Source organism: Zosterops lateralis (assembly GCF_965231275.1).
Source record: "Zosterops lateralis genome assembly, chromosome: 15".
Taxonomy (NCBI): Eukaryota; Metazoa; Chordata; class Aves; order Passeriformes; family Zosteropidae; genus Zosterops; species Zosterops lateralis.
The window spans coordinates 8903919-8922432 of NC_139775.1; the positions used below are offsets into that span (position 1 = coordinate 8903919).

General features: G+C 42.7%; 1 protein-coding gene across 1 annotated transcript in view; it reads right to left on the reverse strand.

Annotated features, from left to right (window-relative positions):
* Nucleotides 1-15537, reverse strand: part of LOC310915406 (multidrug resistance-associated protein 1) — a 47038-nt gene extending 31501 nt beyond the window's left edge. The window contains exons 1-5 of the mRNA XM_083872276.1: nucleotides 15406-15537; nucleotides 4550-4726; nucleotides 3642-3767; nucleotides 2209-2346; nucleotides 974-1099 (exon numbers count right to left, since the gene is read on the reverse strand). Of these exons, the coding sequence (XP_083728402.1) occupies nucleotides 974-1099; nucleotides 2209-2346; nucleotides 3642-3767; nucleotides 4550-4726; nucleotides 15406-15453 (615 nt within the window). The 5' untranslated portion in view covers nucleotides 15454-15537. The remainder of the gene's footprint in view (nucleotides 1-973; nucleotides 1100-2208; nucleotides 2347-3641; nucleotides 3768-4549; nucleotides 4727-15405) is intronic.
* Nucleotides 15538-18514: the final 2977 nt, after the last annotated feature.

An 18514-nucleotide genomic window follows, 5' to 3' on the forward strand; every position in this document is an offset into this window, starting at 1 on the left:
TACAATATTTTTTTCACACTACTAAAACTTGCCATTTGTGCTGCTGAGGGCTTGTTCAGAAAACACAAGCACAGCTTCAGGGCTGTCAGCAGGCTCCACCACCGGGACACAGGAATAGCAGTGCTCCATATCAACAACACAACAAACAGCTGAGGGAATTTTAGAGGCCAGTGGAGGCCAGACAGTGTCTCCAGTGCCCATGTCAAGGCAAGGTATGCTACCATATGAGGGCACAAATATGTTAATTGGGTAGTTAATCAGGAAGGAAAAATTCTCAGAATTAGAACCTGATATAAAGCTGGAATTCCTAAACTCATCACATCCAAGCTCCAGGCAGTGATCAGTGTCACCTCCCTGTGACTCTGAACATCTAACCCAGAGGTGGTGCAAGGATGATCCAGCAGCCCTGGGATCCCTTTAGATCCATGCCACAGAGCTGCTACATATAATTAAGAACACATGCAAAAAAGAGCATGTCTAGGTAAAAATAAATATCTACATCCAAACCACCCTCTAAGATGCTCTTGCATCTGAGCTGATTAAATCTTCACGTGACACAAGAGAGATAAAAACAGAAATCAAACAGATCTGCCCAGGTTAAAAGGCAATCCAGGTCTAAATTCTTCCCCATGTTCAAATGAAAGTGAATCCACATGCTGCTGCCTACTGAAGGTATCAGATAACTCTAGGAGCAAAGCACTTCAGACCACTGTTTCCCGCTGACTGCCAGTAGCACTACTGAATATAAATACATATAACTAATCCTTCAGGAATGCTATTCAGCAACGAGTGCAACAGTATTTTTGTGCTTTTTCTTACCTCCCTTCCCCCAATTTTACATGTTATGGGATTCTTTTGCATCACCAAATTAAAAAGCAGAATTTTAATTATTTGTCATCTGGTAGACTATGGCCCTGTAGTTCATTAAACAGAATACTGCACATATGATATTTGGCACTCTGTACAAACTCACAGGATCATTTACTGTTTCAGAAAACAAAGGTGGTTGCTCTGGAAAACAACACAGGACGAGTTCTACTAATACCAGGATGAAGTAGATGCAGAAGGTGCTATAACGAAATGCATCTTCATCAGCACCCTGCAAAGGAAGGTAATATTCCAATTAGAAGGCTTGAGGAATTTATTTGAAATAACACATTATGATTAAACAGAAAACAGCTCCTTACTGTAAATTCTGCAAACTAACTGCTACACTGCTCACCCCCATGCAAATTAAAGTCAATGTCTATTTTGGTAAAGGGAAGGTAATGGGAGGGGAGAGAATGTGAAAAACACATTTATTTTTATTCAGTCACTACCATTAAAATACAAGCATTAATTTCTCATGTAAAAAGTTCTCCTTAACAAATGGTTTGTGCCAACACAGCCCAAATTTGAGTCAGTGTACTCCTTACAGGTGTAAGACATTTATGCACTGAGTAGCAAAGAGTATTGAAAGCAAATTTTTTAATTATGATGCACACAGAAGATAAGATTTAAAGGAGCAGAATTTACATTACACTTTGTTCTATTGTGTGCAAAATTCAGAGGTTCTTTCAGTTTTTTAGACTGGGACTGATGCATAACACATAAGCTACAGAAATCAAAGCACGGGGATAAATAGACACACAATCCCAGTAAAATCCCATTCCCAACAGCTGAAGACAGAAATTGGCTGAAAATTCTCAGAATTGCCAATGCAGCTTAAAGGTTTCAAGAAATAAAAGTGCCATTTTCAGGCAGCTCCACAATTAGTCTAATATTTGAGGTGGTCTTACTACAGGGCAAATTGGCATAAAAGTATTTCATTTAAGATTTTTGTCCAAGCAGGTGAGACCACAGCAGCACTGAACAAAGTGTTTCAGGAAATCCACTGCAGAGTCAACAGGAAGATGACGTGAACTCCCCGGCAGAGCAGTTTGATATCAAAGATTACACAGAATCTGAGTGTACTCGAGCAAACACATCCGCTTTCTCCAACAGTCAACCCAATTTTCTTGGCAACTGCTGCTACAGTTAAAGTCACTGTGAATTGCATGAGCATTTAAAAACAGAATTAATTCTTGCCTCCTTTGCTGTTACAACCCAAGAATGAAGGTACACTAAATGAATCATTAACTGATTTGACTGGTGCAATTACCAAGCAACGAATCTTTCACTGCAGCATTTGGGACTATTTTCAACTGAATGAGGCTAAAAATCACTTACCATATTTAAGGCATGTTTTATTTTGGATATAAAAATCACTGTGGCACATAACAATGAGATGAACCAGAAGATCGTCATTACACCTGAAGACTGGACTCCTTTTATTCTTTCATATTGTATTAAAAATGTGGCCAGCAACTGCAGATAAATAAGATGAAAATATATTCACAAATTAAGTTTTATAATATGCTATGCACATGCAAAATGTACTGTGCTAAAGTATCTTAATAATTAAATCTGCTTATTTAACATATCTAATCCAGTATCTCCCAGACCTTGTAAACCCTTGCAATTTTAAGTGTAATTCAAATAATTTAAATTAGGAAATTCTAAGACATTTAAATAGGAAATTCTCTGTATCATCAATCTCTGTAAAGATAAGGAGCGGACAAAAAAGGAAAAAAAAAAAGTGTAACACAGAAATGAACAATCGCATACACAAAAGTCAAAAGCTGTCAACCTTTACTTCTTTTCTTTTCTGGTTCTGTATCACAAGTCAACATGGAATTACAGCATTTCCTAACCAGTTGTTTTTAAAATAAATAGATTTATTTCCCTACAAGCCACAACACCAAGCAACATTGATCAAGTGTTAGTCTATTTCTGTATTTTGTGTTTTCAGAGTCCTTTAGGAAGCTGGTATATCTCACTTATTTACTGCAACATGCATTTTCAATCAGCCTGAAAAAAGCTTGACAGTTGCATTATTAAATGACCACAAACTACTTAACACCTCTTGCATCTGTCAGTATGTTTGAGGGCTGTTTGGGGTTTTGTTTGGTTGTTGTTGGGGTTGTAGTGTCCTCTTGAGCATCATGTTTAGTCACTACTGTTCCAACTCTGAGACAAACCTAAGGCAACTGACACCAAATGAATAGCAAGGCATCTTCTTTGAAAAGCAGGTTGTGGAGATATTGGTGTGAAAGCAGAAAACCCCATCACATCTAGGTCAACGGAGGTAGCTGGGGACATCTCTGTGACTTGTGGCTTTCGAGACTTTCTACTGTGTCATCAAGTGTTACAAAGATCACACACACTCAAGAACGTTATACGAGAGTTTGTAATGAGATACCTCAACACCCTCACCCCAAGTTCAGTGGTTTGTATGATCTAGGTTGAATCAGCTCTCTTGAGTTGATTTTTTTACCCCATGTCTGAGCCAAACCATTAAATGGATGTTAGCTCAGGCCTACCAAAGTAAGACAACTGAAACTGCCTTGTGGGCTCATGTGAACAGATAGGTGAGAGACTGTTTTCTCTCGTTTTTTAGTTAAAAAAAGCAGGTACTTCAGAGTCAATATTTCACAGCTCAGCTACAGAATAAGACTGTATATAAAGGCTGCAGCTTAAAGGAGTACAGCACTGTGAATAATGCCAAGATGTTGTTATTGCTTACAGCTTTGCCTGGACAATGGGCATGCAGAAACACTTACCATTGTTACACCCAGTATTGTAGGGCTAACAAGAAAAAATGGAGCTCGAAAAATATTTTGACTTCTTTCCCAGAAAGAGTAGAAAAGGTCTGCCCAGCAGACTATCCACAGTATTAAGCCCAAAGCCTGCAATAAAAAAAAGCATCTTAAATACATCAATTCACAAAGATAATGCAGCACAATGTATAGATGAACACTAGATATAAGGTGTTAGCAGGAGTCATAATCAGATCACATATTATTTGGGCAATTCTACCACTTGCACAAAAGAAAAGCAATTTGGCTTTAATTATTGTACTCCTACTAGAAGAAAAAAGTTTACTGATTTTCAATACCATGTAATTCAATCTAATATGAAGCAGAAATCTGATCTCCTGAATAACAGACTGCAGAGGAAAAAAACCTTTCCAATGCACCATGTTATTACAACCCTTCTTAAAACTTCGCACTTATTCTACAGGGAAGAAAAAAACTAAAACCATTAAGTACCTATTTCACAATAGAAGTGGAATAGAACACCTCCAGCAGCTCTAGAAATGTATGCTTACATTTCTAATTACAGTTATGTGTAACTTAAGAAGCTGACAGGATAAATTCTTTTTATGATAGAAATAAGGGCCTTATTCTATTGAGACTGAGTTGCCTTAAAATCGTCTTCTCCAACTGGTCTTAAAAAGGATTTGCATGTTTGTTGCTATGCCAGGATAAATTTCAGAAAGCCTGATAACAGGGCAATGGAAACAGGAAGGGCTAGGAAATCAAACACAAGCAGAACAAATAAGTTATACCCAAAGTGTGCACACAGGTCAAGACTGATGCTCCAAACAATACAGTGCTAGAACACAGCTGGAAAGAGATTCCAATTCCCAAAGAAGGCTGGTAAGTTCTGGTCTCAGAGAGTCACGTACCGTTTTGGCTTTGTTAAGGTTTGACACCTGGATGTAGCCCCTGTCATGACGGCGAAGGTACAGGGAGTACACTGGGAAGCAGAGCCACAGGTAAATGCAAGGAATCCAGACCAGGACTGTGTTCTGAAAGCACAGGGTGAAGTCTGGATCTTCTGTGTGCCATGTCAGGTTCCAATCCTGGGGCAAGAAAACAGGCTAAGTTACAGGAAAAGCCAACACTGAACTTCAGTATTTGAAAATCAGAAATAGGGAATCAGAATAAAAAAATCCACAACCACAACAACAAGACATAGAACCGAGTAAAAGGCTCAGAACCAAGTAAAAGGCTCACCCTTGTAGCTCATTTCCAACTCAACAAGAAGAAAATGTAAATTGACGTATTTCAATGTTTTCCTACTTCTCTCAACACAATTTTCTAACCTAAGGTAAATCACCATACAATCAAACCAAAACTCATAGTAATAAAAGCATGACCATTTTAATTTACTGGCACAAGGTATTCACAATGACAGACTATTTAGTATGAGCTTTTATACCATATTTACAACTGCTCTGAGTTAGGAAAATCTCTTGCAGAAAATTTTACCTTTAAGTCATTGACCTTGCTGAAAAATTACCACATGCAACACCTCTCAAGTGCTGTAGATTTTTGACTTTCCAACAGAATAATGCAATGCACAATATTGCAGCTGTAGATAGACTGGAATTATTCAACAGGCAAAGCATTGCTCCCAGGCTTCTGTTTAAAAGTCACTGAGCCAAGAGCAGCAGTGCCATGCCCAAATGCTTGTTGATTATAGTGTTAACTTTTCACTGGGAAAGCATTTTTTCAGGCAGTTGCACAGCTTGCACTACACAAAACACCAGTACCACTACTGGGACACATTGTCAGTAATCCTACTCCTTTATAAAAGCCTGAGGTGGTCACTGAAACAGGTGCCATTATCCGCATTTTATAGATGAGGAAACAGAAGCAAAAGGAGCTGTAGTGCCTGTTCCCTCTATTCCAACATCAAAGTCAAAAGCAGATCCCACTGCCCAGAATCACCGCACTTTGATCCTTCCTTGTCCCCTTGTTCCACTGAATAAACAGTTTCAAACACAATTACAAAGAGAACACAGATCTAAAGAGGAATGGAAGATACATTTTCCTTCCCCATTTCCCTCAATTTCTGTCACAATCTAGGACTTGATACAACAGACAGCATACACAGGACACTCAGCTGTAATTTTTCTCCTTTAATTCCACAGCATCCTAAAAATTCTTCTCACTTCACATCATTTTTAATTTTTCATTAAAAAAAAAATCTCTGAGCTTCCTAGAGCCAACTCAAGGGAATTAACACTGGCAGAAGATAAGAATGCCCAGTTATGTTTGACTGTGTCTGCACAGGGGTCACAAGCTGTTCGTGACAAGGCAGTGGCTGGGAGACGCTGCGGGCAGGCCACACGCTGATTAAGTTTCCTGACTGCATAACTCATCAGAAATTTCAGCTGAGTCATCCTTACATTTAGCCACCACACAAATGTTTTCGGCTTTCCAAGTCCCAGCTGCTCTACTCCAGCGCCACAGCCAAGAAAAAGTCTCATGACTCTGCAGAACAGTTTACAATTCACAAATTAAGATAGTTTTAAGATTATACAAGTAAATCAACAGGATGTAAATCAGCTTTACGAGAAACAAACAAAAGGATACCAGGGCTTTTTATTGAGTAAACTTTAGGAGATCTACACACTGTTTAGGAAGGTAACTTATTTTTCCCTGTTTGTAAATGCCTGCTATAAAATGAATCTGGTAAATACCAGCAAGGTCAGAGCAGGCAATGCATGTCACTGCCACGTGGCAAAATAAAAGCAAGAAGTTCTGTATGCATGACTGCTATGCATATTGGCTGGAGAATATTCTAAAAATGTGCAATCTTCCATTTGACTTTCATATTTACAAGGTATCTGGAGGTGTTTGTCTCTGCATAAAGGGCAAGGGTGTACCACACAATGGTACTTCAGGGTTCAGAACAGAAAGATGGGACAAGTGGACAATTTTGGGCAAGACTGCTGCTAGAATTTAACAACAACATCAGCTCTTTCATGTTTCCAGGATTTCATCCAAAGGCTGTTGCTATCAAGTAGGAGCATGCTGAGCTTTAAAAACACTTCTCTGTACAAAAGAAATGGCAACACACAGGTGAGATGCAGAAGCCATTTCCGTTTTACATTCATCTAGGTGGCAAAAGACAGGGAACATGTGAAGAGAGGGACAGAGCAGTATTTTCCTGCTGTTTCCCCAGGTGCAGCTCCCTCAGGCCATGTCCACACGAGGCAGTAGCACAGACAGAACAGAGCTGCAGAGCCCACCCCTGCTCCTGAGCCCCCGGTGTCCCCACTGAGCCCTGCAGCTCAGGTCCCCCAGACTGACCAGCAGCCACTGCAGGCTCCCAGTTAACACCAGTCCAAAAGGCACTGGGGCCACTGCAGTGACACACCAATGTGTCAGTAGGACACATCAGCAGCAGACTCTCAGTCTGAACTGAGCTGTGGTTCCCCACAGTGGACAAAGAGGAGCTCAATCCATCACAAAAGGCAGGCATACCCCAAGTTCTGCATGGACACCACAGCTTTAGGAGATTCCACTGCAGCTGGAAAACATGTCACTCTCACCATGAAACCAGCATGCATTCACATCTAAATTACAGGTTCAGTTACACAAGTCTAGACTAGTTCTGCCGGTGGAAAGTACATGCTTCTCCTTTGCTTTATATAAACCCAGTTTCAGATTTGTTTTTTTCCATCACAAACAAAATGCAGAAACACTCATTGAAGCAGACTTTTGTATGTAACAGACATTAATTAGCAAATTAATGACATTTTTTCTGACTCAAGTTTTAGAAACCCTGTTTTAGCAAGTTCGATTAAAACATCAAGTGACTCCATTTTTCTCAGCTCAAAGATTAACAATTTTCACTCTGACCTATCAGTTAACTCTTCTACTTTGCAAAGTCACATCAAATGACAGACATACAACTACTGAAAGCCTACACAAACTAGCAGCCTCCTGCCATAAAAGAATAGGAGGAAAAAAGGGGGTACAGTCTATAGCTATTAGACTCTATAATCTGGAAGCAGCCTTTATTTTAAGCTGTGACTGCAGGAACCCACTGGAGAAGAAACAGTCTGATCCTTATTCCTTTCTTGATAGATATTGGGAGAGATTCACTTTTGGCTTAGCTTTAATGTAGTCCAGAAGAACCATATCTCAGATGTTAAATAGTTTCAGGTTGGTTTTTTCTTTTCAAAAATTCTTTAACAATTTTAAAGTTTCCCAAAATAGCAGAGGGGTATTTTTAACTTTACCTGACCTGTTTCTCAGTTTTCATTTCTATCATCAGCACTACAGTTCAAAAATACCAGTCCACAGTTTTAGTGCCCTGTAGCATGTTTTCTCTCATGGCACAAAAAACCTTCCTATCACATCTGAAATTAAACCCTCTGTCTACAAGAAGGGCACAAAAAAAATGCTTGGCATTCCCCAGAATCAAGTGAATCCATTCACAGGTAAACCACTTACTTAACAGTGCATAAAACCTAAGAAAATTAAGAACTACACTAATTCCTGTCTAAAATTTCAGGAACGGGCAAGATAAAAGCGTTGGCAGTAGAACTGTAAGACCAAGTTGCAACACAAAAGGGCAGTTATTCTGCCTTTGCTGAGGGAAGACAGACCAAGGACAGTTGCACTCCTCCAGTATGGCTAATCTGAGGAATAACAGTGTTTGATGCTGGCTTCCTCTCCTGGCAGCCAGGAAAGGCTGTCAAGTGAGCAGCCAGGGGTTGCCTGTTCTCACATCAATAATCCCACTTGACCCACGGCATATTTTAAAATTCTCACTGGCAGAGATGGAGAGACCCAAATTGCTCGGTTTCACGCCTGCTGTGTGCAAGTGTGCTGGAGATGCAGGCTGCCAGCCACACTGTTAAATCCACCTGCATGAACCAAACTGTGACTGAAAAGTGACTTAAAACATTACCACACAGCTATGTAAAAAATGAAATTACAAAATCACACTGGAATCTTAACATCATGGTCAACACTTACTCCCTCAAATGGAGTTTGACACTGACATTGTGTACCCACTATTGAATATCATCCACAGAAAAAACACCTTCTTTGTAACACCGAGATAAAGTTTATCAATCTTATCTCCCCAACAGTAAAAGACTTTCTGTTTAATGCAATGTTTACATTTAGTTGAACGAAAGTAATTAGCTCTCTCAGGCATTAACACTGTAATTGCAGCTGACAACTTTCATTATAATAGTATCATCACTTTCCCACTGAAATAGGAAGTCTTACAATCTGTCACCTCTAGATATAGGATTGAAAAATTTCCCAGTGTAGCACCTATAAAACCACAAGCTGACTGAACCTCTCTCTCTCTCTCTCAGTGTAGGCTAAAAGCCAATGGCCTCATGGCATCTGTCTAGGACAGCAAATTTCCTGCCACTCCCCAGACAGGAGATTTGGCACATTTGGCTGAGCCTACAAAGTAAAAGAAGTGCAGAACAGGACCTCCGCTCTCTCTTTAAGGCTGCTTTAAAGGAACTCTGACCTTGCTTTGAAAAAGTTCCTGATACCTGATATGCCATTTTTGTTCTGCCATTCAGGTTTTGGAGTCATGAAACCTGTGCTGAGGCTCACCATTTGTCTAAGAGAATATTTAGAATGAAGACTAAACAAGCGTGATCATGGCACAATCTTCATCAGCATCAGATTTGCTCTGCTGTGCTTACTGCTCCTGCTGCATCACAGGGAGTGACAAGTTGATAAGACAAGCAACAGATACTTGTACAAGAAAAGTACTCCAGAATCCCTACAAAAGTTTTCTAGCCCAGCTTCCCAAAACACCATGTGCAGACTGAGACCTCAGGAAAGGGAAGATACCGTGCCTTTCCTTCATTTCAAATTCTGAAATCTAAGCTTAATTCTTAAAGTAGCTTAATGATGTCAAAGACAAGATTGTTAGAGCAAGAGGTGGAAAAGTTACAAAAAATAATAATCACATAATAAACAAGGGCCCTAAATTTTTTGATCATTTATATAAAGATTTGGCGGGGGGAAACATCACTGTTTCTAGTGACAAGAAAATGCCCTTAATTTCTCATAATGTTCTCTATCAGAAATGGTTTTAGCAAGTTATTAATGGTTTTAATGGTTTACGTTCTCAACAGTAATTACTTACATAACACAGATTTGACTTGTTAACCCAGACAAGGAAAAGCTTCTACCTTCCAATAACTGGTCCTGAACTTAAATCAGGTGTCTGTACCTCCTTGTCCCAAACCCACATGTGAGTATTTCCTACTGTTTACAAAAAGCTGAGATCCTTTATTATAGAAAGCACTGCATCAGCTGGAACTGTGTGTAAAATTCCAAGAAAAAAAAAAAAAAAAAAAAAAAAAAAAAAAAAAAAAAAAAACACCACATATTTTGTGGTTTTTTCCCCTTAGCCTAAAATAAGAAGCAGGTGCTAACAAATTGCCAGAGAAAGGAGCACCTGAAGCTGAGGCATTTACAAGAGCTGAGCTTTGTAATCTAAGAAGCTAAAAGCCACCAAACTATGGCTATTTTTTGTGTCAGAGAAACATAGAACAGATTATAGCACTTGCAAAATTAATATTTAGGCTCTCTCTACAGACACTGCATTTCCAAACCCTGCTGTATCTGCAAGTACCATGACAAAACATTTGGCCACTTGACAACAAAATATTTACTACTTCTAGTTTCGGAACCTAAGGATTGTTTTTACCCTTCTGCAAAGTTTTTCACTGAAATCACTGTTACCTAAAAGGATAAAAGAAAAGGATTCCTGCTCTCATCTCCTTGCACCAAACACAGGGCTTCTGCTTAATAATGCAACAGCCTGTACCTTGAGTTTAAATCACTGAAGTTTGAACACACCTGGGTAAGAATCTTACCAAGAGACTAAGGTAACAGCTTAAATTGGGATAAACTGTATCTACAGCTCCTACAGATGCAAAGAGTGAGAAAACAGTGATGCAAGGAATTCTGACTCTATTAAAAGTAAGCAAAAGGTCAGTACCCTGCAGTAGGCTTTTTAGAGATGTGACCCAGAGTGACTTCAGCCAACCCGGGCTGACCTTCACTGGGTCCCAGTATAGCACAGTGGTTCAATGTAAACTGCATTGTAATTGCATGAAACAGCACAAGTTATTCAGGCATTCTGCCGAGTTTTTTCCCACGTTTAACTTTTCTGAGCAATTCTGAATTGCCAGCTGTAGAATGACAGGTCATCTGTTCAGAAAATCCCCATCAACAACAGATTATCAGGCTTAATTTCCCTGTATTCCCCTTAAATTGATCTATTCTGGATCAAGGGATATCCATTTCATTTCTAATCTAAGTTTAATTTTTCTATGCACATTTAGCCTGTGTTCATAAATGGAAGAAAGCTGACAAATAAGCCTCTGGCTTTTATTGCTAAAAAACACCACAGCCAAGGCATGAGAATCATGCAATCTGCTGTTAATTACAATAAAGCACCATTTTGTGTAAAGGTTTCCTTGTTTATCACTCGGCCAGTCGTCTGTTCCAAATGCTGTGCACATATAACCTTCCTGTGTCAGCGAACACAAGCACTTTTGTGACCTGCACACTCTTCAGCAGAGACTAAACCCACAGCTTTTATCAAGCTCACCCAGTGCCCTCCCACAGCACCTCCAAGACCCTCCCTAGCCTCACCACAACCACACTGAGAAAGCACTAGAGACATATCTTACAGTGCAAAGAGCTGCAGGGTTCCAAGAGACGTGCCAATTTACTGCCTATCTGATGTGTGACGGCATAAGCCACAGATCTCCACAACATGGAATTGCTCCTTACATAAGAAGACTGTTTTTTTTTTCTTCAGAGGTTTGGAAGTCTATTTTGGTAAAACTACCAGTGTCCTCATAAATAACATAAGCACAGCAGCTGTTTATGTCACACAGTATCAATTCACAAATGTCAGTTAATAACTGCAATGCATTAAAGAATATTAATACTTTTTTTTCTTAATAAAATTCTATCAAGCTACATTATGGATCTCTCCCACTACAACAGTGTCAACCAAATACAAAACATAACATCTTTGGATGAGCACTAAGAAAATACATTCATTTAGGCAGACAAACCCAAAACATGCCCAAAAGCCTCAGACAGAACTCTACATAATGGCAAAGGAATCAAAGCCCAATCCCTCCAAGTTTGTCCCTAGATTTTGTGTGAGGTTCTGCCTCACCTTCACTCACCCAGTCACTTCTGTAGCTTGTTTTCACACAAAGTGCTAAACCTAGCAACAGTGTGTGGATACCCCTTCTTTACTAACAGTGAAGAGGCTGCACTAAAGCTTTCTGAACAAACAGAGAAGAAACAGGCCAGGGTTTACACAGCCAGAGATACAGCTTGAATCATTACAGGACTCCAGTTTTCAAAACAAAACAGAGAAGCTGAAAGCTTGATTTTCTCCTAGAAATGACTGCAATTACTTGCTTTCAATCATTTCTCAACAATGAAAAACCTAACTAGAAAACGATGGGAAAAAATTCTGCTAAATTTCCATTAAAATAAAGGACTTTTAGATAAATTAACTTTAAAAAACAGTGTCTGCCTGTGAGCAACATGATAAGAACTTATATAATATAAACCATTTATCTCACATGCCCTTAAGTATAAGCAAGAACCTCAAAAGTTTCAGATGCATATTTCCCACTTCTTTTCAATAAAACCCTACTGAGAGCTCTGAAATCTCAAAGTGCCACAGAAACTGTTAGCCTCTTCCTTTAGCAATTTCAAACATGAAAAGACTTTGCTAAACATGGTACTGCAGAGTTTACAAGCTGTGAAAAAAAAACTGAAACCAAGATTTTATTCAAAGAAAACCCAGATTATTTCAAAAGGCACCTGCACTGAGACCACCAACTGTGCATGTTCAAATATCTCCAGACAGGCAGGTCAGGAGGCCAAAGTGTACAGTGAGTTCTACATCTGCTGTGACACTTATCCTGCTTACCTGGAAGCACAGTGTTCCTCACCCTGCTTTACCTCTGCATTTTTGTGTGCTGCTATTGAAACAAGGCAGACTGTGCTCAGACAGCCCTGATATTCTGGCCAAAGCTATCTCAGTGTGTCAGTTTTACAGCTTGGACAGGCCCTTAAATTCACTGAGCTGGAATGCAAGTAGTGCAAAATGTTACCCCAAGTCCACTACGTTTTTTCAAGCTTTTACTGTCATCAATAGCTATCAGTAAATAGTAACTTCATCTTGCACAGCTGTACCTTTCTTTATATTATGGATGGCATATTCATACCAGCTAAAGGAAGCAAGGGTTAACAGTGCTTGTCTAAAAAGGGAGTCTATTTCAAAGGAAGCAAGATGCAGTAAAGTTCTATAAAAGAACTATATGCAGTAAAATCTGATTGCAGTGAAGTTAACACACTGAGTAGGGGCACAAAGATAGGTTAGACAGTGAGAAAGAAGAAAAATAACTCAGTGAAGAAGATGGCAATCTTCTTTGGGTTCCTGACCTTTCTGAGTAAGTATTAAATAAAACCAATTTGTTTAATTCTCAGACAAGAACTTTCAACAATAACATTCCTTGAGTGTGCAAACAAGAAAAATCCTGGCCAGCAAAGCCTAAGAAGATTAGCATACAGTTTTAAGGGTCCATTAGATCCTTTCAGCCACAGTCTCCCCCACAATTTAAAACTGAGCTGACCACAACTCAGGATCAGCTTTGACAGAAAACACATCATCTCCTTAAAGCTGAGTTGGCCAGAAATCCCTCTGCTCCACTACCAAGACTTCAGGACCAACCAAAATAGCTGATGCAGCTACCACAAGAATGAAGAACACGTGCCACTGTGTATGCAGCTATCACCCAGCTCTGATGAACACAAGAGTGCAGTCCAGAAGCCAGGAAGAACAGCAGCCCTACCACAGGACATATCTAAAATCCCAGTAAACACTGCATAAACATAGACAATTTCTGAAAATTCACCACAACTTCAGCTTTAAACAGCAGCAATAATGGAAATGTCAGAAAAAGTAGCAGCCAGAGTACCCATAAGCACCCAAACTGGCATTTCTCTCTCCCCTACTGGGAATGATGCAATGACAAAGTGAAAACAGAGTGTTATTTATGAAGACAAGTTCAGCATAAAGGAAGATTTTTCCAGGCACATCTAATCCTCACTGAAATGCACAATTATTCTTCTGCGGGATCAGAAGAACCCAGAAATCAAACAACTACACCCATAGGATCTTTAGCTGGAAGAAATGAAAGGCAGAGTCCATGTGATCTGGAGAAGGATAAAAAATCCCCAAATGCTGGGAATCAATGCAACTAGTGGAAAAAATCTGCAGAGGAGCTTTTACAAAAATACCAGAAATAGCAGTAATATACATGAGAACAGCTTTCCTATTGAAAGAATGTGCTGCCAGAAATCCTAAATAAACTAGTTGCTTCCAACATCCTGTGTGTAGTTCTTGCGTCTACCTGATGTTACACAGCTCAAAGAATGAGCTGGCAGCTCTTTTTCACAATCCTACTGCTCTCTCGAGTCAGGTTTTCCATAAACTCATTCTGAAACATGCATTCTCTTAAGCCCTCCAAAGGAAAAATCTGCTTCTAGAGAAGAGAAAAAAATACGTATAATGACAACTCATAATTTACCCAGTTCTGAAAAACCTGAGAAACAGAAGAAAAGAGATATTACTCTAAGCAATATAAAAGCAAGTTAGCACAGCCACTTTGATCAGCTGGAAAAAAACTAATTGTCTTGGTCTTGATGATTTTAAAAGTATCTACTCAGTAATATCCTAATGGTTCTTGAGATAAATAGTACAATGGTATTTATTGAGACATCTGATCCTATCTTATTTTTTCACTAGTAAGGAAGCTCATTAGCTCAAAACTATTTGGCAAATATGAATACACGAGTAGTCCTCTTCCTTATGTTGACTTCAGTAGCTCTCACTCCACATTTATCTTCCTAACTTCCAGCTCTTCCCTTCATCCACACAACCTCCTTCTACAAACAACCGGTTTGCTCCGAGGTGTATTTTCCCTGCGGTCCTGCTCTCCAGGTGCTCGCTGCTGCTGCCGGCCCCTCATGGCCCGCACAGGACCCGTGTCTGAGCTGAGCAAACCCACCGCAGGGTCCCCACACCGCTCACCTGGGCACAGCTGCCTCTCAGCTCCCGCACAGCACCTGCGCTCAGCCCTCTTCGTCAAGGAAGAGAGAAAATATTGCCGTACAAACAAGCGATAAAGGTGCAGAAAGCGCGCCTGTGGCCTCCTTCAGGGCGGGCACGGCTCCCGTGTGCCGGCCGCGCCAGACACCGTTATTGTTGTTACCGCACGGCCCCGGGTACCGCAGCCCAGCGGCCCAACGCGTGGGCAGAGACCGGCCCCGGCCGCCCGGGAGCTCCTTCCCAGCCTCCCCGCCAGGCAGCCCCTCTCCAGTTCTCCTCTCCAAGCATCTCCCTGCCGGAAGCCCCGCACACGAGGCGGCCCGGCGCCCGCTCCGCGACCCGGCCGTGGGGCACCGTGCCCGGGCGGAGACCACGAGCCGCCGGCCCGGCCCGGCCCGGCCCAGCCCCTCCGCCAGCACAGCCCGGGCACTGCAGCCCCCGCGCTCTGCCCGGGACAGCGCCCGCACCGCAGGCTCCCGCTTCCCCGCCGCCGGGCCGGCCCCCTCGGGCTCCGTCACCACCCCAGCCCCACCCGGCTCCCCGCCATCCCTCCGTGCCGGTGCCGACACCGGCAGCCGCCGCCGAGCCCCCCTTCTCGCCGCTCACCCAGAAGGGCTCGGAAGCGTCCGCGCTGCAGAAGCTCTCGATCCCCATGGAGCGCGGCGAGGCGACCGCGGACCCCCGCGGCGGCGCTGCCCCGTGCACAGCTCTCCCGGCCGAGCAGCAGCGGCGGGCGGGGCGGGCCGGCAGCGCCAGCCCGGGGCCCTGATTGGCTCCTTTGTCACGGGGGATGTCGAGCCCGGCTCCCCCGCCCGCGCTGCGCGGCCCAGCCCAGCCCAGCCCAGCCCAGCCCGGCCCGGCCCGGCCCGGCCCAGCCCAGAGGGGGCGGCCGGTCAGCGCCGCGTGCGGGTACCGGGGCTGCCCCGCGGGGCCACCAACGCCTCGCCTCAGGCCGGGCGGCGGACCCAGGAGCCTCGGCCGGAGCCCAACGCGTGCCGGAGCTCAACGCAGAAATGCCCCGCGCCCCCGGCAGCGTTCACAGGGCGGAATCGCTGCCCCCGGAGCACCGCAGGCGCGCTCGCCTGCTCGGGTCAGCTGCCCCAGCAGGGACCCCTCCAGAGGCCTGCTCCTCGCACCTGCCCGCCGGGCTGGACCCGAGCCAGCCGTGGGCACGACGGCATGTCCCTCTCCGTGGCCCTGCTCCGGCCCCTGGGAACAGGGTCCCCACGTACCCCCGAGGAGAGAGAGGTACCGCAGCGCCCCGCTGGCCCCGCGGGACTGAGCCAAGGCAGGGGCCATGGGGAAGGCCCCAGGGAAAGCCTAAGCTCACCTTCAAATAGCTCACTTCTCACTTCCCAGCATGAACCAGTTGTACTGGTTTCAATGCCCTAACCTAGTTCAAGGTAACTAGCACGAACAGAAACAAAACAACTTCATCCACAACCAGGTCTGCATCAAAATATGTAGTAATTGAGCTAACTGCACAGCCCTGTGGTTGCACTGGGTTGTGTCTCGCAGTGCACTCTTCACATCCTATTTAAAATGCACCAGTTAAATCCACCGTCAGCTCGCCTGACTACTGTACCAGAATAGACCAGCTGGAGTATGGTGGTACATATGTAGGAATGGCATCAAATGCTGCAGGAAATAGCAGGGTGGTTACATAGTACTCTACAGTAACATCTGAAATCTTTAATCACACAAACCACAATTTAAAATGCTCTTGTCCATCCAGGGCAATTATGGTAACAGACAAAGTCGTTAAAAAGACACAAGTCTTGTTCATTTAGCATATAACTTAAAGGCAAGCATCACACATAGAAAAAATGTATCACAGACTGCTTTATCCACCTGCACTTTCAGAGCTGTGCTGGTGGTGACCAGATTGTCCATCTGACTGCAATATTTCTGGCCTGTCCCCCTGGATCCCGCATTCTCGGGGTGTCAGGTCAAAGAGCAGCAGCAGCTGAGACCAGCCCAACCAGCTCCCATCTGCATTGATGAATGGAGCACAATCATCACTGAAAGATCAAACCACACACATTGGGTGTCACGAGTTCTACCAGTTTGTCAGTTTAACCCATACCTTAATCCACATCATGTTAAACTCTTTATAGTAGAGAACAGCTAAATGTTCAATTATCATTCCCTTTATTTTATATGCAAAATAAGCATGAAGCGAAGAGTGTCTATAAATATACATTTTTACCCACGTTTTTCTCAAGATATTACTGTAAGCTAAAAGACTAACAAAATTTAAGTTTCACATTCTAAATATTTTTCTTTCAGCCCCAGACTGTCCCAATGTCACTAATCATCATGCTCCATGTCAATGATGTTTCTCCTCAAATAATGATTGTTGGATTTCCACCTCAAAACTAGTGCTCTTCCAGTTAATTCTATTTCCCTGTAAACCAAAGCACAGTCAAAACACAGGGTAAATAATTAATGTGAGAGGAAGCAAAAGAGTTCAGAAGAAAAATGGAATAGATTCAAAATATTTATTGTGGAGGAGAAAAACCAGAGCTGACACAGGGCCAAACTTGCAGGGCTACAGAACCAAGGCCTCAGAGTACCAGAAAGTCACTGAACATGGATTTCACAAACCATTGTTGTAACAGCATCTTTTAAAACAAAGATTAATATAAGAAATCTTGTATAAAAAGGAGATTCCCTTGCAAGCAGAAAAAAGAACCGCACAAAATTCCATATGAGCTTTTTTTGTGGGATACAAATACAAGCAGGACGGGAAGTTGAAGCAGTGTGGAAAACTGCAACAATTTATCAACGGGAAATCAGATTTGATAGAAGAGTGACTCAGCAGGTCATGGAGAAGTTTGGAAGAATGCAGGGAAACATGTTTAGACTGTGAAAATGCTGTAACATGGAACATAAGCATCATTTTGTCCCCGGAATCACCCTGGGGATGCGGGCAGTGGGCTCAGGGTGGCCAGGGGCAAACACTGCTCTGACTCACTGACAGCCACTGCTGGGCTAAGGAAACACATTGACTTTACCATCACTTCTGATTTTCCTAAATTTTATTTATTGACCTCTACCCGAGATGCTTTGAAAGACTGTCATATAAATATTTGCTTTGAGAGGAAATGTAAAAACAAACAAAACAAAACAATCCTAACAACCTCCCCAACCCCAACACTCAGTCTCGTCTTTACTGACTAAGACGTCTCACATTTTCCTTCAAGCCCCGGCAGGCTGCTCCATCTAGACAATGGCAAATCCAGTTTGTTCACCCACACTGGCTGCATTTCCTTTGGGAAATACTTAATGCATTGACAAAATAAACACTCTTGACTCATCCCAGCAACACGAAGCACACACAAGTCTCCAGACACGCCAGGGATCTTCAGGCTTGCAAAACACCCCGTATAGAGTTACATTTTGGCAAGTCCTTTTCATTAGAAGCTCAGCTTCGGCGAGTCCTTTTAATCAACAGTACATCTGTCAGGAACTCGGTGTAAAACTCCTCCGCCACACACATGGGAGACATTCTCGTTCATTTTCCATGTTTCCTTCCCCGATCTTCGCCAACCTCTGGAAATACAGAGGGAGAAAGCAGGGCAGTCCTGACACGGGGCAGGACTGCGGGCAGGCAGAGCAGGACACCGAGCGGTGGTTCCCTGGGCAGCACGGTGCCGCTGCTGGTTATTCTATCCCGGCACGACCTTGCCCGCGGGCCGCTGGCAGCACAGGG